General features: G+C 45.3%; 1 protein-coding gene across 1 annotated transcript in view; it reads left to right on the top strand.

Annotated features, from left to right (window-relative positions):
* Window positions 1–14,846: 14,846 nt before the first annotated feature.
* CCDC152 (coiled-coil domain containing 152) overlaps window positions 14,847–24,714 on the top strand; it is a 68,679-nt gene continuing 58,811 nt past the window's right edge. Inside the window, exons 1-3 of the mRNA XM_069748829.1 lie at window positions 14,847–14,951; window positions 19,743–19,848; window positions 22,744–22,812. Coding sequence (XP_069604930.1) covers window positions 14,871–14,951; window positions 19,743–19,848; window positions 22,744–22,812 — 256 coding nt within the window. The 5' untranslated portion in view covers window positions 14,847–14,870. The remainder of the gene's footprint in view (window positions 14,952–19,742; window positions 19,849–22,743; window positions 22,813–24,714) is intronic.

Below are 24,714 nucleotides of genomic sequence, written 5' to 3'. Positions count from 1 at the left end.
CGCAGAGTGTGGGCAGCGTGATGACATAGGTCTCAGTCCCCACCATCTAAGAGAAGGGCATTGCAGTGATTGGCTTGCTGTCTGCGGCGTCACAGGGGCTATAAAGGGGCGTGCACGCCAACCGCCATGTTACTGCCGCTGATCTGAGTATAGGGAGAGGTTGCTGCCGCTTCGTCAGAAGCAGGGATAGTGATAGGCAGGGTCCATTAACCACCAAACCGCTTGTGCTGTAGCGATTTCCACTGTCCAACACCACCTTTTGTTTGCAGGGACAGTGGAAGCTACATTTTTTTTCCTCAGCGCTGTAGCTCATTGGGCTGCCCTAGAAGGCTCCCTGATAGCTGCATTGCTGTGTGTACGCCGCTGTGCAAACCAACTGCTTTTTTTAAAGCACAAATCCTGTTGTTCCTTCCTTTCTGCACAGCTATATTTTTTGTTTGTCCACACTTTTGATTTAATTTGTGCAGCAGTCCACTCCTTGTTATTGCTGCCTGCCATACCTGGTTGAGATTACTGCAGGGAGATAGTAATTGTAGGACAGTCCCTGTTTTTTTTTTTTGTTTTTTTTAATTCTCCCTGAAAAAAAATAAACAGTGGGAGATTAATATTGGCCTTTGTGCTTGTGTGCCAGTCCTGTGTGCCATCTCTCAAATATTGGGCGACAGAAAGCCTAGTGTCTGTTTTTTTTTTGTTTTAAAATTCTCCATGAAAAAAAAAAAATAAACAGTGGGAGATTAATATTGGCCTTTGTGCTTGTGTGCCAGTCCTGCGTGCCATCTTTCAAATATTGGGCCACAGAAAGCCTAGTGTCTGATTTTGGTTTTAAAATTCTCCCTGAAAAAAAAAAACAGTGGGAGATTAATATTGGCCTTTGTGCTTGTGTGCCAGTCCTGTGTGCCATCTCTCAAATATTGGGCCACAGAAAGCCTAGTGTCTGATTTTGTTTTTTATTTTGGTTTTAAAATTCTCCCTGAAAAAAAAAATAAACAGTGGGAGATTAATATTGGCCTTTGTGCTTGTGTGCCAGTCCTGTGTGCCATCTCTCAAATATTGGGCCACAGAAAGCCTAGTGTCTGATTTTGGTTTTAAAATTCTCCCTGAAAAAAAAAATAAACAGTGGGAGATTAATATTGGCCTTTGTGCTTGTGTGCCAGTCCTGTGTGCCATCTCTCAAATATTGGGCCACAGAAAGCCTAGTGTCTGATTTTGGTTTTAAAATACTCCCTGAAAAAAAAAAATAAACAGTGGGAGATTAATATTGGCCTTTGTGCTTGTGTGCCAGTCCTGTGTGCCATCTCTAAAATATTGGGCCACAGAAAGCCTAGTGTCTGATTTTGGTTTTAAAATTCTCCCTGAAAAAAAAATAAACAGTGGGAGATTAATATTGGCCTTTGTGCTTGTGTGCCAGTCCTGCGTGTGTGGCATCTCTCTCATTTGGTGCCACAGAAAACCAAGTGTGTAACATTGTGCCTGATTTTCCTTGCAGTCTCACCCACCTATAAAGGGATATCTGAATCCTACAGAAGTTTGAGTTCACCTTGTAAGTTGTTTTACAATAACAAATACCGTTACTTTGGTTACGTTTTTAAAACAATGAGGAAGTCTGGTGGAAGAGGTCGTGGCCGTGGGCGTTCATTGCCAGCTGGTAATGATGGTAGTGGTGGTGGAGCATCAGGTGGTCGTGGGAAAAACAATATAGCACCTAAGTCTCGAGCTGTGGAGCCAGGTTCGTCGTCTGGCTACACAAGGCCTCGAACGCTCCCTTTTCTGGGAGTAGGAAAACCACTTTTAAAGCCGGAGCAGCAAGAGCAAGTTTTGGCTTACCTTGCTGACTCAGCCTCTAGCTCTTTTGCCTCCTCTTCTGAAACTGGTAAATGTAAAAGCAGCGCGTCGTTAGTGGATGTTCACGGTCAGGGACAAGTCGCTTCCTTGTCCTCTTCAGCAAAAACAACAACAGAGAAGGATGCGGCAGGCGACACAACGGGTTACTCCATGGAGTTCTTTACACATACCGTCCCTGGCTTAGAAAGTGAAACAGTTAAGAGGCCATGCTCATTACAAGTTGAATCGGACATGGAGTGCACTGATGCACAGCCACAGCCAGATTACTATGCTGTTCCTTTTACTCAGACCACAACATTGCCCTCGCAGTGTACTGATCCAGAATCAGACCCTAATGAGACTATGGTGCCCCGTCACGAACGCTATACCACCGACTTACACGGTGAAAAAGACGAAGTTGCACACGAGATAGAAGAGGAGGTTATAGATGACCCAGTTGTTGACCCCGATTGGCAGCCATTGGGGGAACAGGGTGCAGGCGGCAGTAGTTCTGAAGCGGAGGAGGAGGGGCCGCAGCAGGCATCAACATCGCAACAGGTTCCATCTGCCGGGCCCGTATCTGGCCCAAAACGCGTGGCAAAGCCAAAATCTGTTGGAGGACAGCGTGGCCATCCGGTTAAAGCTCAGTCTGCAATGCCTGAAAAGGTATCCGAGGCTCGAAAGAGTGCAGTCTGGCATTTTTTTAAACAACATCCAATTGATCAGCGCAAAGTCATCTGTCAAAAATGTTCTACTACCTTAAGCAGAGGTCAGAATCTGAAAAGTCTAAATACAAGTTGCATGCATAGACATTTAGCCACAATGCATTTGCAAGCCTGGACTAACTACCAAACGTCCCTTAAGGTTGTAGCACCCTCGGCCAATGAAGCTAGTCAGCAACGCAACATCCCTTCCGTCACTGTAAGGCCACCATTTTCCGCACCACCTGCAGTATCTGTGCAGGTTTCGTTGCCAGGCCAAAGCAGTCAGGGTCAGGGAATCACCAGTTGCGTAGTAGGAAACACTGCATCTAGGGCACCGGCGGCAACAATACCATCTCCAACCGTCTCTCAGTCTGCCATGTCCACCGGCACCCCCGCTAGTTCCACGATCTCCAGCTCTCCAGTCCAGCTCACCCTACATGAGACTCTCGTTAGAAAAAGGAAGTACTTAGCCTCGCATCCGCGTACACAGGGTTTGAACGCCCACATAGCTAGACTAATCTCGTTAGAGATGATGCCCTACCGGTTAGTTGAAAGCGAAGCATTCAAAGCCCTGATGGACTACGCTGTACCACGCTACGAGCTACCCAGTCGACACTTCTTTTCCAGAAAAGCCATCCCAGCCCTCCACCAGCATGTTAAAGAGCGCATCGTCCATGCACTCAGGCAGTCTGTGAGTACAAATGTGCACCTGACAACTGATGCATGGACCAGTAGGCATGGCCAGGGACGTTACGTGTCCATCACGGCACACTGGGTGAATGTGGTGGATGCAGGGTCCACAGGGGACAGCAATTTTGAGACAGTTCTTCCTATCCCACGGTCTAGGAAACAGTTGGCTGTAGCCGTTCGCACCCCCTCCTCCTCCTCCTTGTCCTCCTGCAGAAGCGAGAGCTCGTCCACAGACCGCAGTCGCACAACCACTCCATCCGCAGCTGCCACTGTTGCACACCAGGTGTCCCATTATGGGGCAGCTACTGCCAAGCGTCAGCAGGCTGTATTGGCTATGAAGTGTTTGGGCGACAACAGACACACCGCGGAAGTTCTGTCCGAGTTCTTGCAGAAAGAAACACAGTCGTGGCTGGGCACTGTAGATCATGAGGCAGGCAAGGTAGTGAGTAATAACGGAAGGAATTTTATGGCTGCCATCTCCCTTTCCCAACTGAAACACATTCCTTGCCTGGCTCACACCTTAAACCTGGTGGTGCAGTGCTTCCTGAAAAGTTATCCGGGGTTATCCGACCTGCTCCTCAAAGTGCGTGGACTTTGCTCGCATATCCGCCGTTCGCCCGTACACTCCAGCCGTATGCAGACCTATCAGCGGTCTTTGAACCTTCCCCAGCATCGCCTAATCATCGACGTTGCAACAAGGTGGAACTCCACACTGCACATGCTTCAGAGACTGTGCGAACAGAGGCGTGCTGTTATGTATTTGTGGGTGGATACACATACACGGGCAGGCAGTAGGATGGCAGACATGGAGTTGTCAGGTGTGCAGTGGTCGAAGATACAAGACATGTGTCAAGTCCTTCAGTGTTTTGAGGAATGCACACGGCTGGTTAGTGCAGACAACGCCATAATAAGCATGAGCATCCCCCTAATGCGTCTGCTGATGCAAAGTTTGACGCACATAAAGGAGCAGGCGTCTGCAGCAGAGGAAGAGGAAAGCCTTGATGACAGTCAGCCATTGTCTGGTCAGGGCAGTGTACAGGACGAGGTAGCGGGCGAACAGGAGGAGGAGGAGGACGAGGAGGATGATGAGGATGATTATTTTTGTAATGAGGAAGCTTCTCCGGGGCCAATAGCAACTGGTGGCGTTGCAAGGCCGGGGTCAGGTTTTTTTAGGGAGACAAGTGACTTAGATGTGCCTGAAACTGCCCCTCAACCCAGCACAACCGCAGATTTGACAACTGGAAGTTTGGCCCACATGGCGGATTATGCCTTACGTATCCTCAAAAGGGACACACGTATTTGTAAAATGATGGCCGATGAAGATTACTGGTTGGCCTGCCTCCTTGATCCTCGCTATAAAGTCAAATTGCAAAATATTATGCCACATGAAAACCTGGAACAAATATTAGCAACCAAACAATCAACTCTTGTTGACCGTTTGATTCAGGCATTCCCAGCACACAGCACCGGTGATCGTTATCACACGAGCTGTAGGGGGCAGCAGGCCAGAGGTGTTAGAGGTGCACAAATCAGAAGTGGCGTTGGACAGAGGGGTTTTCTGACCAGGTTGTGGAGTGATTTTGCTATGACCGCAGACAGGACAGGTACTGCAGCATCAATTCAAAGTGACAGGAGACAACATTTGTCCAGTATAGTTACTAACTATTTTTCATCCCTTATCGACATTCTCCCTCAACCGTCATTCCCATTTGATTACTGGGCATCCAAATTAGACACCTGGCCAGAATTGGCAGAATATGCATTGCAGGAGCTTGCTTGCCCAGCAGCTAGTGTCCTATCAGAAAGAGTATTCAGTGCTGCAGGTTCAATATTAACCGAAAAAATGACTCGTCTGGCTACCCAAAATGTTGATGATCTAACATTCATTAAAATGAACCACAACTGGATTTCGAATTCTTTTGCCCCACCTTGCCCGGATGACACCTAGCTTTCCTATGAAAAGGTCTTGCTTGTGGACTGCTCTGACTGACTTTTCCAATCTCGTAATTTGCAGCAGCTGTTTGTCCAGCATACGACATGTTTACACCTCCCTAAATGGCCAAACTCCCCCCACGGGGCCGTGGTCTCGCCACTTGGCGTAAGCACCCGTGAGAGTGCCGTTTGTCTGAAGAGGTGGGTGTGCACGCTTTTGGCCGACGGCACTGCCACTGGGTCCCTCATAGTACAATAAAGTGTCTCTGGCGGTGGTGCTGTGCACCCAACGTCAGACACACCGTTGTAACATGAGGGGCCCTGGGCCTGTACCGCCGGCCACAAGAGAGTTCCCCCCCAGCTCAAACAGTGCTCTACCACTTGCAAAATTATCTCTCACAGTTCCACCAATGTTTAGTCTATGCGCTGACATCCTTCAATGCCTGGCACTGACAATACCAATGTGTTGACATGTATGATGGTACTTTAAATAGTCAGGGGCAGTGTCCTATATTTACACCAGTAAATACTTAGCGCCAAATTACTAGGTCTGAAACTCAGCAGAGTAGCCCACCCCTGTACCTAATTATTCCACCCTTTTGTGTTTTCGTTTTGTTGTATTGCGAGACATAAACATCTATTTATTTTTTGTGAGTACTAACTGTCAGACACTCATTACAAGCGGCCTCTGCTGACAACACCAATGCTGCCTGTGTACCCCTGCAAGAGAATTCCAAGTGTCTACAGCCCACTTTTGTTATGTTAGGCCTAGTAAGCCTGTCTGCGGTCCCTCCTTCCACTAGTCCTCCACTGACCAGACCACTGCTGCCCGTGTACCCCTGGAACCTATTTTGAAGTGCCTACAGCCCACTTTTGTTATGATAGGCCTACTAAGCCTGTCTGCGGTCTCTCCTTCCACTAGTCCTCCACTGACCAGACCACTGCTGCCCGTGTACCCCTGGAACCTATTTTGAAGTGCCTACAGCCCACTTTTGTTATGTTAGGCCTACTAAGCCTGTTTGCGTTCCCTCCTTCCACTAGTCCTCCACTGACCAGACCACTGCTGCCCGTGTACCCCTGGAACCTATTTTGAAGTGCCTACAGCCCACTTTTGTTATGTTAGGCCTACTAAGCCTGTCTGCGGTCCCTCCTTTCACCAATCCTCCACTGACCAGACCACTGCTGCCCGTGTACCCCTGGAACCTATTTTAAAGTGCCTACAGCCTAATTTTGTTATGTTAGGCCTACTAAGCCTGTCTGCGGTCCCTCCTTCTTACACCAGTCTTCCACTGACCAGACCACTGCTGCCCGTGTACCCCTGGAACCTATTTTAAAGTGCCTACAGCCTAATTTTGTTATGTTAGGCCTACTAAGCCTGTCTGTGGTACCTCCTTCCACTAGTCCTCCACTGACCAGACCACTGCTGCCCGCGTACCCCTGGAACCTATTTTAAAGTGCCTACAGCCTAATTTTGTTATGTTAGGCCTACTAAGCCTGTCTGCGGTCCCTCCTTCTTACACCAGTCCTCCACTGACCAGACCACTGCTGCCCGTGTACCCCTGGAACCTATTTTAAAGTGCCTACAGCCTAATTTTGTTATGTTAGGCCTACTAAGCCTGTCTGCGGTCCCTCCTTCTTACACCAGTCCTCAACTGACCAGACCACTGCTGCCCGTGTACCCCTGGAACCTATTTTAAAGTGCCTACAGCCTAATTTTGTTATGTTAGGCCTACTAAGCCTGTCTGCAGTCCCTCCATCCACTAGTCCTCCACTGACCAGACCACTGCTGCCCGTGTACCCCTGGAACCTATTTTAAAGTGCCTACAGCCTAATTTTGTTATGTTAGGCCTACTAAGCCTGTCTGCGGTCCCTCCTTCCACTAGTCCTCCACTGACCAGACCACTGCTGCCCGTGTACCCCTGGAACCTATTTTAAAGTGCCTACAGCCTAATTTTGTTATGTTAGGCCTGCTAAGCCTGTCTGCGGTCCCTCCTTCTTACACCAGTCTTCCACTGACCAGACCACTGCTGCCCGTGTACCCCTGGAACCTATTTTAAAGTAACTACAGCCTAATTTTGTTATGTTAGGCCTACTAAGCCTGTCTGCGGTACCTCCTTCCACTAGTCCTCCACTGACCAGACCACTGCTGCCCGTGTACCCCTGGAACCTATTTTAAAGTGTCTACAGCCTAATTTTGTTATGTTAGGCCTGCTAAGCCTGTCTGCGGTCCCTCCTTCTTACACCAGTCCTCCACTGACCAGACCATTGCTGCCCGTGTACCCCTGGAACCTATTTTAAAGTGCCTACAGCCTAATTTTGCTATGTTAGGCCTACTAAGCCTGTCTGCGGTCCCTCCTTCTTACACCAGTCCTCAACTGACCAGACCACTGCTGCCCGTGTACCCCTGGAACCTATTTTAAAGTGCCTACAGCCTAATTTTGTTATGTTAGGCCTACTAAGCCTGTCTGCGGTACCTCCTTCCACTAGTCCTCCACTGACCAGACCACTGCTGCCCGTGTACCCCTGGAACCTATTTTAAAGTGCCTACAGCCTAATTTTGTTATGTTAGGCCTACTAAGCCTGTCTGCGGTCCCTCCTTCTTACACCATTCCTCCACTGACCAGACCACTGCTGCCCGTGTACCCCTGGAACCTATTTTAAAGTGCCTACAGCCTAATTTTGTTATGTTAGGCCTACTAAGCCTGTCTGCGGTCCCTCCTTCTTACACCAGTCCTCAACTGACCAGACCACTGCTGCCCGTGTACCCCTGGAACCTATTTTAAAGTGCCTACAGCCTAATTTTGTTATGTTAGGCCTACTAAGCCTGTCTGCGGTCCCTCCATCCACTAGTCCTCCACTGACCAGATCACTGCTGCCCGTGTACCCCTGGAACCTATTTTAAAGTGCCTACAGCCTAATTTTGTTATGTTAGGCCTACTAAGCCTGTCTGCGGTCCCTCCTTCCACTAGTCCTCCACTGACCAGACCACTGCTGCCCGTGTACCCCTGGAACCTATTTTAAAGTGCCTACAGCCTAATTTTGTTATGTTAGGCCTACTAAGCCTGTCTGCGGTCCCTCCTTCTTACACCAGTCCTCAACTGACCAGACCACTGCTGCCCGTGTACCCCTGGAACCTATTTTAAAGTGCCTACAGCCTAATTTTGTTATGTTAGGCCTACTAAGCCTGTCTGCGGTCCCTCCATCCACTAGTCCTCCACTGACCAGACCATTGCTGCCCGTGTACCCCTGGAACCTATTTTAAAGTGCCTACAGCCTACTTTTTTAATTTATTTTATAATTATAAAGCCCAGATGGACTACGCTGTACCACGGTACGAGCTACCCAGTCGTCACTTCTTTTGCGAGAAAAGCCATCCCAGCCCTCCACCATCATGTAAAAATCCGCATTGTCCATGCTCTCAGGCAATCTAATAGTACAAAGGTGCACCTGATAAAAGATGCATGGACCAGTAGGCATGTCCACGGAAGGTTACATGTCCATTACGGCGCACTGGGTTAATGTGGTGGATGCATGGTCCACAGGGGACAGCCTACTAAGTCTGTCTGCAGTCCCTAATTGAAATTGTCCTCCGCTTACCACACTAATGCTGCCTGTGTACCCCTGGAACATTTTATAAACTGCATTGAGCCAAATTTTTTGTTTAAGGCCTACTACCAGTGTCTGCCGCTCCAAGGTGTTCTCCAGGTTGCCTTTCCTGAGCTTCGGTCTTCAGGCTCTTGTTAAACATTTTTTTAATCAAACTGCAGTGGGGCTAGTACTTGGGTTGGGGCCTACTACCAGTGTCTGACGCTCCAAGGTGTTCTCCTGGTTGCCTTTCCTGAGCTTCGATCTTCAGGCTCTTGTTAAACATTTTTTTAATCAAACTGCAGTGGGGCTAGTACTTGGGTTGGGGCCTACTACCAGTGTCTGCCGCTCCAAGGTGTTCTCCTGGTTGCCTTTCCTGAGCTTCGATCTTCAGGCTCTTGTTAAACATTTTTTTTAATCAAACTGCAGTGGGGCTAGTACTTGGGTTGGGGCCTACTACCAGTGTCTGACGCTCCAAGGTGTTCTCCTGGTTGCCTTTCCTGAGCTTCGATCTTCAGGCTCTTGTTAAACATTTTTTTAATCAAACTGCAGTGGGGCTAGTACTTGGGTTGGGGCCTACTACCAGTGTCTGCCGCTCCAAGGTGTTCTCCTGGTTGCCTTTCCTGAGCTTCGATCTTCGGGCTCTTGTTAAACATTTTTTTAATCAAACTGCAGTGGGGCTAGTACTTGGGTTGGGGCCTACTACCAGTGTCTGACGCTCCAAGGTGTTCTCCTGGTTGCCTTTCCTGAGCTTCGATCTTCAGGCTCTTGTTAAACATTTTTTTAATCAAACTGCAGTGGGGCTAGTACTTGGGTTGGGGCCTACTACCAGTGTCTGACGCTCCAAGGTGTTCTCCTGGTTGCCTTTCCTGAGCTTCGATCTTCAGGCTCTTGTTAAACATTTTTTTAATCAAACTGCAGTGGGGCTAGTACTTGGGTTGGGGCCTACTACCAGTGTCTGCCGCTCCAAGGTGTTCTCCAGGTTTCCTCTCCATAGCTTCGAGCTTCTAGCTCTCGTTTAGTAGTTGTTGAAAACAACACTGCATTAGGCCTACAAGTTGGGTCTGGGTTGTAGAGACGGTGTCTTCCGCTACAAGGTGTTCCCCAGGTTTCCTCTCCATAGCTTCGAGCTTCTAGCTCTCGTTTAGTAGTTGTTGAAAACAACACTGCATTAGACCTACAAGTTGGGTCTGGGTTGTAGAGACGGTGTCTTCCGCTCCAAGGTGTTCCCCAGGTTTCCTCTCCATAGCTTCAATCTTCATGCTCGTCTTAAGTAGTTGTTGAAAACAACACTGCATTAGGCCTACAAGTTGGGTCTGGGTTGTAGAGACGGTGTCTTCCACTCCAAGGTGTTCCCCAGGTTTCCTCTCCATAGCTTCGAGCTTCTAGCTCTCGTTTAGTAGTTGTTGAAAACAACACTGCATTAGGCCTACAAGTTGGGTCTGGGTTGTACAGACGGTGTCTTCCACTCCAAGGTGTTCCCCAGGTTTCCTCTCCATAGCTTCGAGCTTCTAGCTCTCGTTTAGTAGTTGTTGAAAACAACACTGCATTAGGCCTACAAGTTGGGTCTGGGTTGTAGAGATGGTGTCTTCCACTCCAAGGTGTTCCCCAGGTTTCCTCTCCATTTCTTCAATCTTAAAGCTCTCGTTTAGTAGTTGTTGAAAATAACACTGCATTAGGCCTACAAGTTGGGTCTGGGTTGTAGAGACGGTGTCTTCCACTCCAAGGTGTTCCCCAGGTTTCCTCTCCATAGCTTCGAGCTTCTAGCTCTCGTTTAGTAGTTGTTGAAAACAACACTGCATTAGGCCTACAAGTTGGGTCTGGGTTGTAGAGACGGTGTCTTCCACTCCAAGGTGTTCCCCAGGTTTCCTCTCCATAGCTTCAATCTTAAAGCTCTCGTTTAGTAGTTGTTGAAAACAACACTGCATTAGGCCTACAAGTTGGGTCTGGGTTGTAGAGACAGTGTCTTCCACTCCAAGGTGTTCCCCAGGTTTCCTCTCCATAGCTTCGAGCTTCTAGCTCTCGTATAGTAGTTGTTGAAAACAACACTGCATTAGGCCTATAAGTTGGGTCTGGGTTGTAGAGACGGTGTCTTCCACTCCAAGGTGTTCCCCAGGCTTCCTCTCCATAGCTTCGAGCTTCTAGCTCTTGTTTAGTAGTTGTTGAAAACAACACTGCATTAGGCCTACAAGTTGGGTCTGGGTTGTAGAGACGGTGTCTTCCACTCCAAGGTGTTCCCCAGGTTTCCTCTCCATAGCTTCGAGTTTCCTAGCTCTCGTTTAGTAGTTGTTGAAAACAACACTGGATTAGGCCTACAAGTTGGGTCTGAGTTGTAGAGACGGTGTCTTCCACTCCAAGGTGTTCCCCAGGTTTCCTCTCCATAGCTTCGAGCTTCTAGCTCTCGTTTAGTAGTTGTTGAAAACAACACTGCATTAGGCCTACAAGTTGGGTCTGGGTTGTAGAGACGGTGTCTTCCACTCCAAGGTGTTCCCCAGGTTTCCTCTCCATAGCTTCAATCTTAAAGCTCTCGTTTAGTAGTTGTTGAAAACAACACTGCATTAGGCCTATAAGTTGGGTCTGGGATGTAGAGACGGTGTCTTCCGCTCCAAGGTGTTCCCCAGGTTTCCTCTTCATTGCTTCAATCTTCATGCTCGTCTTAAGTAGTTGTTGAAAACAACACTGCATTAGGCCTACAAGTTGGGTCTGGGTTGTAGAGACGGTGTCTTCCACTCCAAGGTGTTCCCCAGGTTTCCTCTCCATTGCTTCAATCTTAAAGCTCTCGTTTAGTAGTTGTTGAAAACAACACTGCGTTAGGCCTACAAGTTGGGTCTGGGTTGTAGAGACGGTGTCTTCCGCTCCAAGGTGTTCCCCAGGTTTCCTCTCCATTGCTTCAATCTTCATGCTCGTCTTAAGTAGTTGTTGAAAACAACACTGCATTAGGCCTACAAGTTGGGTCTAGGTTGTAGAGACGGTGTCTTCCGCTCCAAGGTGTTCCCCAGGTTTCCTCTCCATTGCTTCAATCTTCATACTCGTCTTAAGTAGTTGTTGAAAACAACACTGCATTAGGCCTACAAGTTGGGTCTGGGTTGTAGAGACTGTGTCTTCCGCTCCAAGGTGTTCTCCAGGTTGCCTTTCCTGAGCTTCTATCTTCAGGCTCTTGTTAAATAGTTGTTAAATGGAACAACTGCATTTGGGCTACTAGTTGGGTTGGGGCCTACTAACAGTGTCTGCTGCTCCTTGCTGTTCTCCTGGTTTCCTGTAAAGCGCTGCGGAATATGTTGGCGCTATATAAATAAAGATTATTATTATTATTTATTATTATTCCTGTCCTGAAATTCCATTTTCAGGCTCTCGTTAAGTAGTTGTTAATGTTAGACTGCATTTGGCCTACTAGTTGGGTTGGGGCCTACTATCGGTGTCTGCCGCTCCTTGCTGTTCTCCTCCACTGAACAAAGCTGTGCCGCCTGTTTACTACTGTTGCCAATTTTGAACTGCATTTAGACTACTTACTGATTTGGGCCTACTCTCTGTGTCAGCCTCTCATTACAGTTGTCCTCCACTGAACAAAGCAATGCCCTCTGGTTAGTCCTCTTACCAATTTTGAACTGCATTTAGACTACTTACTGATTTGGGCCTACTCTCTGTGTCAGCCTCTCATTACAGTTGTCCTCCACTGAACAAAGCAATGCCCTCTGGTTAGTCCTCTTACGAATTTTGAACTGCATTTAACCCACTTTATTCTTTGGGCCTATATCTGTGTTTCCTCCTCATCCTGCCCATTGCCCAGCCAGTGATAGATGAGTCTGCTGGTACATTGACCCAGAACGCTACATTCCCCGTGCACGCTACACAGCCAGAATGTGACCCTGCTGAAAGTCAGGTTCCCCTTCCAGCATACCATACCACCTTACAAAGAGGATGGTGCAGATGAAAGTGCAGGTTCCTTCATCACGTGGGGGGGAATACTCGTTGGCGACGTCACTGGCACAGGGCCCCTCATAGTACGCAAAAGTGTCGCTGCCGGTGGGAGGCGCCCCCGCCGTGCAAACACACCGCCATACTTTGAGGGGCCCTGTGCCAGTGCCAATGCCAACGAGTGGGCCCCCCCTGCTTGCTCAGGATCACAGCACTTGCAAAGTTTAAATACTTACCTCTCCCTGCTCCACTGCCCTGAGGTGGTCCAGGTTACCTGGGCCCACTAAATACTTGAACCAGCCCTACCCCCCACAACTTTAGCCAAATGACCCCCAATTTCCAATGCCTAACTATTATTATAAGGGAAATTAAGATTGACAAGCTTCATTAAGAAGAATGCATGGTTTTGGCATTAAAATGGGCACTCTAGGTGTTTTCCTGGCCCCCACTCACTGCCGACTATGCTGCCCCATTGACTTGCATTGGGTTTCGTGTTTCGGTCGATCCCGACTTTACGACATAATCGGCCGATTTCACTCGACCCGACTTTTGAGATAGTCGGGTTTTGCGAAACCTGACTCGACTCTAAAAAAAGTCAAGGTCGCTCAACCCTAGTGGCGATCAGTACGCTGGTGTGATGGCTGGAGCTGTGTAACACAGCCGGCACCTGGTATGTATGGTGATGGCTCCAGGAACCGCAACATACGCCTACACCCAACATACCACATATATGTCCTATATTTAGAAAGGGTTTAAATAAAAGAGCCCATTAAGAGTCACTGCGCATCCAATGCGACCAGCACAACCTCATATTTTCTCTTTAATATAACTACTAAGTGCTGCGTATGTGAACAGAGCCACACAGGGCTCTAGAGTCACTTTTTTCCACTGTGGGGAGAAAATTCTTGAATGTATTTGTTTGGGAATTCTGACCAAATATATCAATGGGAAATGCGATCCCCTCTGCACAGACAGCAGCACCGGTCACTTCTCCATTCTCAACATAGACGGGATTGTATTGTTGTGAATCACCTTTGCTATACATACAGTGGATATGCCCCTTTAATGTACTAGACTTGGGCAATATGGCGACCTTGGTCACGTGGCTAAAGATCGCCATATGGACATGATACATTACAAAATAATAATGTGAATGTGGTCGGATTGAGACTCATTTCTGGCAACTTGAGTGTTGTGGCAAACTCCTGGTCACAAACACCACCACAGTCACTTTCATAATGTGGTGATATAGGGGGCACCGAATCTATACAAAAGGGGCTAGTAAGGTAAAATAATTACTGGGTTGCCCATAGCAACCAAACAGATTCTTCTTGAATCTGCTAAGCTGCAGTAGAAAGAGAAAGCTGTTAGCTAATTGGTTGCTCTGGGCAACGCTGTGAGGCCTAGTGCGACTTATCAGCCTGAGGTGTGAGTACAGCGTATACCACATATATCCTGTACATAAACAAGCATCATTGTGTCACCGATACTATAGGGAACTATACTACTGAGGAAACAACACGCACAAGAGAAGAGAGGGTCACACTGATCCTCAATCACCGCCGGACAGATGGACACTGGCTCCTCAGTCAGGGACATGCACCCACTACACATAGATCCATAATCAATAATCCCACCTTACCATATAGGGCCCGATCCATGGTGGCATTTGTGCCTTTATTTGTTTATTTTTTGGTGTTTTTCACCTCTTTATTTTTTATTTATACCCAAATTTTCTTTTATTTTTGCATCTTTTTAAAGTCTATTTTTTATATGTTTGCCTACATGGGATTTTTTTTAATGCTCATTATTGTGAGAGAGGCCTCCAGATTTTTTTATCTGATTCATCAATTGCATCTTTTTAGCTGTCGCACAATGTAAATTGTAATCAATAGATCTTAGAATAAGATTGGATGTGTTAAAAAAAAAAATGTCCTGTGCTGAGATAATCTTATAAATGTGCCCCTGCTGTGTACTGTGTAATAGCCCTGTAGGAACATGGATGGATATACCACATCTGTCCCCTGGAGGACGCAATACAGAGTATACAGACATTACAGCAGGGGTCACAGCTGATTCTATCTGTGAGGTAAAATATTTCTCTGCTCGCATCTCCAGTGTCTTCATAAATCAAGTCAGTCAGGTCCGCATTAATAATCAATTTAATCTAGTTTCTCTACTTGATTCATTATCCCACAGGCAAAGGCTTGTCTGTTCTAAACAATGTTTGAAGACACAGAATCAAAGAAATCTTGTTCTATTAATCTTGACAAACTTCTTGAGGATTTTTCACAGATAGAAAAGGTAAATACTGTGTATAATTTAAAGTTTTTGAATCATGTGGTTGTTTTTTAGGCCTGTCTGGAAGAAGTATCATAATTGTTTTTCAGGGTTTAACTTGTTGGACCTAGGTCTTTTTTCAACCTATGTAACATTGCTGAATCCTGAGAGCCATTGCTTGAGAGAGACATCACCTAGGCAAGTACTTGGGCAGGACTTTGTTAAAGAGAATCTGTCAGCAGGTTTCTACCATGTAATCTGAGAGCAGCATGATGTAGGGGCAGAGCACCCAATTCGAGCGATGTGTCACTACAGCATTAGGCGTTTCATTCCTCCTTGTCAACTGCTCTGTGTATTCCTACCCTCATCATTAAGTAGCAGCTTTCTGCCTATGCACAGTGTATACAGAAAGCTGCTAATCAGTAGTGTGGGTGGGGTTCTACGGTTATACGATCTGCAGTATAGAAAACAGTAATTGTATCAAAATGATAGCATGCCGACCAACAAATGACACATCACTAGAATCAGGGTAACAGCCCGCACATTATGCTGCACTCAGATTACACAGCAGAAAGCTGGTGACAGATCCCCTTTAATCACCAAACTCTTTTGACTGAAAGCTATCTCTCCCGACTACCCTATACACATGAATGACGTGTTCTCGATCAGGAGAGTGAAGTAAACCGACTCTCCCAACACTGGCTTGTCTGCCTTAGTGCAATTAAAATTAAGCCAACCCATCCTTGTCATCCCCAACATCATTTGTTGGAGGAAGGGTCAGGAGTCCCCATACAAATGAGACAGCTGATCCCACCAGCAGGTTCAGCCAATTTATCAGTCAATAATTATTTATTTTAAAGCACTACTCCAGCATATTTTATTTATTTCAGTGCTGGAGTGGTGCTACTAACGTCAGGTCCCTGTTCCTAGTATTATATGTATCAGCTGCCGTCTTCATCTCTTGCCAGCGCCGCTTTGGTCCCGCACCGCCATCTTGTGGCTGCAACTTCACCGGAAGTCAGCAGTAAAGGTCACAAGCGCTCAGTGCAAGGCACTCAGACTTACATTGAAAAAGTGACCTTTTCGGGGGAAACCTCTGGAGACCGGCCAGAGCGGGCAGAAGATAGCAGGTGGTACAAGGGCCTTATATTAGTAGCACCACTCCACCTGTAAAATAAAAAAAAAACACTGTAATGGTGCTTTACCTGTTAGGCTATGTTCACACATTGTGTTTTTGGTGCAGCTTTTTCTACAGGCAAAACCTGCTCTTTTGGCAGTGAGAAACTTGCCTCAAAAAAAGCAGGTTTTGCTTTTTTTTTGCTGTGTTCTTATCAGGGTACATTTGTTTCTTGTGTATGCTGATAAATTTTACTGTACAGAAAAATAATCTGATTCTACTTCATCAGGTTTTGGCATCAAAAACACAGAAAAAAAATGATATCTGAATATTGGCACCACCCAATGGGTGAAAAACAAAACTGAAAGAAGCGACATGCTCCATTCTGCAAAACCCAAGGTATTGCACAAAATACTGAGGACAAAACTAGCTGTGAGCGTGAGATTTCTGAAATCTCATAGACTTTGCTGGTACTGTAAAAGCAAGCTGAAAATTTGCATAAAAAAAAAACTGGAAAAAAAAGCAACGTGTGAACACCGCCTATCAGCAGGACTTCATCGTCACATGCACACCACTACCAAGATGTAGTAGTACAACAGTTCTGATAAATACTGTTATGTTCTAGGGCAGGAAGGGATTTTCCAGGGGTTTTGATTGATGTCCCATGCTTAGTTTAGGTTATTGATCACCCACCACTGATTAACAATCAGCAGAAGAAAAACAGTTTGTGACATTCATACAAGTCATACAAGTGTTACTGTATCTGTACCTTCAGCACATTGTATTCTCGGATCCTCATAATCGCACTGATAAATTTACCCTTTTCAATTCTACATTATTGCATTTGATAACTGCACTTAATTTATCTTTATTTTTGTTTTATTTTTATGTTTTTGTTTTCTATACATTTTATAAGCGTTAATCTTATGCAGCAGGAAAGATGTGAGCATGTTATCAAATGTATAGGGGTATTGCTTAGCACATTTACACCCTTCACTATTTTTTATCTCATATGGTGAAAAGTTCTCTGTAAAGCTGTTCTCCACCTTGGTAGTGAAAAGGGACTATATATTTCTTGAGTTTTGTAGAGATGAGCAAAGTTGTTCGGATTTGGTTGCCGAATCTGAATTTGCCATATTCGGGCCATATTCGAACCCTATTCGTGCCGAATGTATGTTTGATGATCTGTTCCGAACATATTCGGTAATTTCATTGACTCTAATGACGTTCGGCTGTGTTCGACGAATATTGCAAAACAATATTCGATGCCGATCGTATTCGGAACTGAATCGGAACAAATTCGCTCAACTCTTAGTGTTTAGTCACCGTACCTGGTGCCCTCTGTTTGCCTCCCGTTGTCCCCTATTCTCAGATCAGCAATCCATTCCTACTGCTTCCATGATGACCACCACAGTGACATCAGGGGGCGCAATGATAAGTCTAAACCACGCCTTCAGCATGGACCTACTATTGTCATCCCCATGTCACTGCGGTGAATGCTTTCTATATTTTCAGTACTCACTATGAGGTTTAGAACATAGAGGCCAATTCATCATTGCATGTGCACATTTTTTAGTGTTTTCACCTGTATTTTCTTCTTTTAATGTAATTCTTCTTTTAATTTACGCCATTTTTAAAATCTATTTTACATGTCCATTTGCTTATTTTTTGTGTTCCCCATTGTACAGTCATGGCCAAAAGTATTAACACCCCTTCAATTCTGTCAGATAATACTCAGTTTCTTCCTGAAAATGATTGCAATCACAAATTCTTTGGTATTATTACCTTCATTTAATTTGTCTTAAATGAAAAACACAAAAAGAATTGTCCTAAATCCAAATTGGATATAATTCCACACCAAACATAAAAAACGGGGCGGACAAAAGTATTCGCACTGTTCGAAAAATCATGTGATGCTTCTCTAATTTGTGTAATTAACAGCACCTGTAACTTACCTGTGGCACCTAACAGGTGTTGGCAATAACTAAATCACACTTGCAGCCAGTTGACATGGATTAAAGTTGACTCAACCTCTGTCCTGTGTCCTTGTGTGTACCACATTGAGCATGGAGAAAAGAAAGAAGACCAAAGAACTGTCTGAGGACTTGAGAAACCAAATTGTGAGGAAGCATGAGCAATCTCAAGGCTACAAGTCCATCTCCAAAGACCTGAATGTTCATGTGTCTACCGTGCGCAGTGTCATCAAGAAGTTTGAAGCCCATAGCACTGTGGCTAACCTCCCTAAATGTGGACGAAAAAGAAAAATTGACAAGAGATTTCAACGCAAGATTGTGCGGATGTTGGATAAAGAACCTCGACTAACATCCAAACAAGTTCAAGCTGCCCTGCAGTCCGAGGGTACAACAGTGTCAACCCGTACTATCCATCAGCGTCTGAGTGAAAAGGGACTGTATGGTAGGAGACCCAGGAAGACCCCACTTCTTACCCCGAGACATAAAAAAGCCAGGCTGGAGTTTGCCAAAACTTACCTGAAAAAGCCTAAAACGTTTTGGAAGAATGTTATCTGGTCAGATGAGACAAAAGTAGAGCTTTTTGGGCAAAGGCATCAACATAGAGTTTACAGGAGAAAAAAAGAGGCATTCAAAGAAAAGAACACGGTCCCTACAGTCAAACATGGCGGAGGTTCCCTGATGTTTTGGGGTTTGCTGCCTCTGGCACTGGACTGCTTGACCGTGTGCATGGCATTATGAAGTCTGAAGACTACCAACAAATTTTGCAGCATAATGTAGGGCCCAGTGTGAGAAAGCTGGGTCTCCCTCAGAGGTCATGGGTCTTCCAGCAGGAGAATGACCCAAAACACACTTCAAAAAGCAGTAGAAAGACTTCTAAGGTGGCCAGCAATGAGTCCAGACCTGAATCCCATAAAACACCTGTGGAGAGATCTAAAAATGGCAGTTTGGAGAATACACCCTTCAAATATCAGGGACCTGGAGCAGTTTGCCAAAGAAGAATGGTCTAAAATTCCAGCAGAGCATTGTAAGAAACTCATTGATGGTTACCGGAAGCGGTTGGTCGCAGTTATTTTGGCTAAAGGTTGTGCAACCAAGTATTAGGCTGAGGGTGCCAATACTTTTGTCTGGCCCATTTTTGGAGTTTTGTGTGAAATGATCAATGTTTTGCTTTTTGCTTCATTCTCTTTTGTGTTTTTTCATTTAAGACAAATTAAATTAAGATAATAATACCAAAGAATTTGTGATTGCAATCATTTTCAGGAAGAAACTGAGTATTATCTGACAGAATTGCAGGGGTGTTAATACTTTTGGCCATGACTGAAGGTGGAGTTTACGGTTTCCAGATATTTTTGCCTGTTTCATCATTTGGGATTTTTTTTAAACTTACAAAATTTGCTGTGGTTTTACTCCATTCCTTTATCCCCACCTCGGAGTGATTTTATGTACCCCAGATATTTTGGTCCAGTTGTACGATTTTGCGAAATGTGCAACTTTTTCCACTAAAAAGTTGTAAAAAGAAAGTTAAAAACAAAAAGACAATTTTTTACTTTGCAGAAAATTTGGGAAATTTTGAACAATTCAAGACATTTTAAAGAATTTGGCAAATCACCAATGAATGCAGCAAGACAATAAATAAAAGTGACTTAAAAAAAATGTAAACCCTGAATCAAAGTTGTAGTGTTGTGCACACCATTGCCTTTAACGCCATGCTTTGTGTTTGTGCAGAAATTTGCTGAGGTTAATGGAAAGAATAACCTGCTTGAAATTCAGCTGGAGAAATGGAGCCGTATGTGGAAAATTAGTCAGACAAAACAACTGAGCCTCGCACAAGGTTTGATGGTGATGATAATGTAGCATCCTAAATACTGGTATCTCACAGCACTTCAGCTGATTAGTCTTCATTATTTCGGGGCACCTGTCACATGTAGACACCAGAGTGTACTTAGTTAGGAAATGAAGGGCCACCACAACTAATCTCAAATATAAAATATAGGAATTTTTCTGACAATTTTGCTACAAACTCCACTGCAAGTCTTAAACAAGTTTTCAATTTAATATATGCAACCTTAAAGGAGTGTTCTGGCATTGTTCACTTCCAAAACGAAAGATAATTGGTGTCACTAAAATTGCATCTGTAAAAAAATATGTGCCAGATCAGCAGGTATTATGTACCGGTCTTGTTAATTAGAACCTTAAAGGTGCATTCTTAGGCTGGGATCACAGCGCATGCTTTTGATACGAAAGCATCAGATGCGATATGCTAATTACACTCAGCTCAAACTGTGCTGCGAGCGGGAGCCGAGTGTCCGTGCTCTATGCTCCGATCCTCTCACATGAAAGAATCGTAGCACAGGTGTGGAGGAGCCATTGTCCCATGTAAACAAACAAAAATAAAAAACAACAATATTCCTCACCTGTCCGAGAGGCGTCAGCCGGTGGGAATACTACTTCCATCAGACTATGCCTACTGTCGCTGATAACTGCAAGAGAAGATACCAGCTGATAGGAATATTCATCTCCAGCTGGTGTCTGCACTATAAATAAATAAAGAAAAAAATGGTGTGGGCTGCCCTATATTTTTAATAACCAGCCTGGCAAAACTGACAGCTGTGGGCTGCAACCCTCAGCTGTCAGCTTTAGCAAGGCTGGTTATGTATAATAGAGGGGTCACCATGCCCTTTTTTAGTTATTTAAATTGGTCCCCCATAGCCTAAAAATTGCAGCCCACACGCACCCCACAAAAGGCACATCTATTAGATGCACTCAATTCTGGTGCTTTGCTTGGCTATTCCCACTTGCCCTGTTGCAATGGCAAGTGGGGTTCATATTTGTAGGGTTGATGTCTTCTTTGTATTGTCCGGTGACATCAAGCCCACAGATTAGTAATGGAGAGGTGTCTATAAGACACCTCTCCATTACTAATCCTATAGCCATATTGTAAATAAACACAGCCAGAATAAAGTCCTTTTATTTTAAATAAAAAAACACACTTTTAATTTTTTAAATTTAAAAATAACAAACGCAGTCATACTCACCTAATGCCCACTTCATTGAAGCCCTGGTCTCCTGTAAAAAAACTAAAATAAAAAGCAACCATATCCTTTACCTGTCCGATGTTGTGTTCCAGACTGTAGTCCATGTCTGCGATAAATTTTCAACCTGGTTGATGCCAAGATACAACAATCCAGGCTGAAAACCACTAGAAAATGAGCTGCTGCGATCGCGGGTTACTGCAGGTCACTGAGGCTGCGTTCCCAGCAGGGACTCACGGTGAACTGCTGTGACCTCAATGAGATCACTGCTAGCACCATGAGAAAAAGTCTCACAGTAGAGCGTTGAGGTCACCGCAGTTCACCATGAGGCCCAGTCTCGCATCAGTGAGTCATTTTCCCTAGCTCTTCAGTGTGAGCAGTCGCCTCTGGCCACTGCTCATGCTAATGAGCAAATGTCGCATAGAAGGATTACACTTCTGGATTCTTTCAACTTAAGACAGGTGAGGGATATTTTTTTTTGTTTTATTACAGGTGATGATGGCTTCAGGTGATTAGGTGTTAATGTGAGTATAATGTGATTGTTTACTTTATTCTCAATTTTACACTGGAATACAACTTTTCAGCATTGTTCCCTGCTCACGTTGATAACAAGAAGAGCATAGGACAATGATAAGAGCTGTCTTCAGCACCCGACACCTGAAAACAGCACAAATTGTACCGGCTTTTTTCAGGTGCTGGTACATGTGATACTGATGCGGCACACTGTTGCCACACGTAAGACCCCCATATGAAACACAAGGACACACAAACACGGATATCTCTGGTACAGTTTCTTCCAATACTGGAAATATCAGGACGCGTGAAAGATCCCTTCGACTGTGTGCTTACGATAAGTATTTTAGTAAGTTTTTGACACTCTGTATTTTTGCTTTGTTAAAAACACAGCACCTTAGAGTTCCAGCAGAGTGGATAAGATTTATAAGAATGTTGCGCCTTCTGTGTGTCTTTTTACTCACAGTAAACTGACCTGCTGTATGCGTTTCAAATTAAAGGGAACCTGACACCCCAAAATCGAAGGTGAGCTAAGCCCACCGGCATCAGGGGCTTATCTACGGCATTCTGTAATGCTATAGATAAGCCCCCGATGTATCCTGAAAGATGAGAAAAAGAGGTTGGATTATACTCACCCAGGGGCGGTCCCGCTGCGGTCCGGGTCCGATGGGTGTCGCGGTCCGGGTCCGGGGCCTCCCATCTTGTTACGATGACGTCCTCTTCTTGTCTTCACGCTGTGGCTCCGGCGCGGGCGTACTTTGCTCTGCCCTCAACAGGGCAGACAAAGTACGCCTGCTCCGGAGCCACAGTGTGAAGACAAGAAGAGGACGTTATTGTAAGAAGATGGGAGGCCCCAGACCGGACCGCAACACCCATCGGACCCGGACCACAGTGGGCTTAGCTTATCTTCGATTTTGGGGGTGACAGGTTCCCTTTAACAAGGTTTATTTCTCTTGTTGGTAAGCTGAGTTTTGTGTCAGATTTTTCCCATAGACTTGCGTTAGATTCAGAAAATTCACACAAGTAAATCTGCAGCATTAAAAGCTCATTGTAGTGACGCCGCGTGCACATGCACTTAGACACTATGTACTTCAGGATTAAGAATTTTACAAGTAATTAATTCATCGTGATAAAGCATTGTGCAAGAAATTCATATAATTATTTTCTCTATTAATGTGCAGAGTGCGCTGCTTTACAAGATGTGATCAAAGGTCTGCAGGAAACAATTGAATTACAATGTAACATGAGAGGTAAAACACTGAGCTGTATGTATTTAATATTCTATTATCATCTAATTACTAACATTGCGGTTATGGGGCAATAAACACCATTGTGCTTACATATAAAGCGTGTTATTTTACTGTGTTCTATTTAAAACACAACTAAAACTCGCATATGACATTGTCTACTGAAAAGCTAGTAGTCATAGGTGATAGCAGCAAGGTCTTAGGGCCAGGGCTGGTTTTAGGCAAAGTGGGGCCCTAGGCAAAAGTTTAAAATGGGGCCCCAAATGCTAACATATTGCACATCACACAGAAGCATTTCTGTTGTATTTACATGCGCTGAGTTAAGGCCGCTAACGAGTGTGATGAACAATACTGAAGTCGTTTGCTTGTTTTCCGGCCTCTTTACACAACTGAGAAAGAATCATGGCAACAGAACAATCACTATTAAATCAATCTGTCCCCATACAGTATCAGTATCAGTAGCGATGTGCTGCTGAGAACAACGATTTTTATTTCGGCATAAACAATCCAATAACTCGATGAATAGTCAGCATTTTGTTGGTTTAGTGTAATACACCCCCATAGGACTCCATATATTATAATGTGCCCCATAGTCCTCAATATAGTATAATACACTCCTCATAGCCGTCCATATATTACAATACAGTCAGTCCTCCATATAGTGATGATGTTCGTCCTTCGTAGTAGAAGATGACCATGACTTCAGGGTTAGAAGAGAATTAGTAGTTATGGGTCCGGAGGTGGCTGATGAGTCCAATCCGGGCCCTGAAGGTTCGCGCACATATTTGACATAACATAAGATGTAGTCAGTACACCAGATTCTACTTGTACCTTGCGGACAGCACGCTTTCTTTTTGCATCAAAGATTTTCCTATCTTCAGCTGCACGTGCTCCTGAGGTGATCATGCCCCGCCAACCTGGATGATCCAGGGCAAGCTCTTCCCATTCATTGGTGTTGACTTCCAGGTTTTTGAGAGTTGCCTTAAGGCAGTCTTTATAGCGCTTCTTCTGCCCCCCAACTGCTCTCTTTCCTTGGCACAGTTCTCTGTACAGCAGTTGTTTCGATAGTCGGCTGTCAGGCATTCTGACCACATGTACTGCCCACCTGGCTTGGACTTTCAGCAGGAGAGTGTAAACGCTGCAGAGCCCAGTTTGTTCCAGAATTGCCGTGTCCGGGACATTTTCTTGCCACCGGATGTGGAGGAGTCTGCGGAGGCAACTCATGTGAAAATGATTAAGCTGTTTAGCATGCCGGCTGTACACTGTCCAGGTCTCTCTAGCATAGAGAAGCATAGTGAGGACCACCACACAGTAGACCTTCAGCTTGGTGGTAAGGCTGAGTCCCCTTCATTCCCAGACATTCTTACGCAGTCTCCCGAAGGCGGCACTGGCTTTGGCGATTCTGTTATTAACCTCAGTGTTACATACACAACAGTGTAGACTGATAACAGTCTCATGCACTTTTGTAACCGCCTTCAGGCATTTTGGGTTGAATAGCTTGCCATCAGTCCTGTACCTAACCTGGATTCCATCTTCACAGTTGTTAAAGGCATCACTTAACATTGCAGAGAACAGCATACTGACCAGGGTTGGAGCAAGCGCACAGCCTTGTTTTATGCTGTTTGTTACTGGGAAAGCCTCAGATTCGTCTCCATCATTAACAACTTTCACCATCATGGCATGGAACTGCCGGACGATTGAAATGAACTTGCTTGGGCAGCCGAATTTTGCCATGATCTTCCGCAGGCTGTCTCTACTGACTGTGTCGAAAGCCTTGGTCAAATCAACAAAAGTTACATAAAGGTCACTGTGTTGCTCCTGGCACTTTTCCTGAAGTTGACGTGCTGCAAAGACCATATCTACTGTTCCACGTCTAGCACGGAAACCACACTGGCTTTCGGGAAA

Source organism: Ranitomeya imitator, chromosome 1 (genome assembly GCF_032444005.1).
Source record: "Ranitomeya imitator isolate aRanImi1 chromosome 1, aRanImi1.pri, whole genome shotgun sequence".
NCBI classification, from domain to species: domain Eukaryota; kingdom Metazoa; phylum Chordata; class Amphibia; order Anura; family Dendrobatidae; genus Ranitomeya; species Ranitomeya imitator.
Note: the sequence above shows the minus strand (reverse complement) of the source record. Positions and strands in the feature narration are given on the sequence as shown.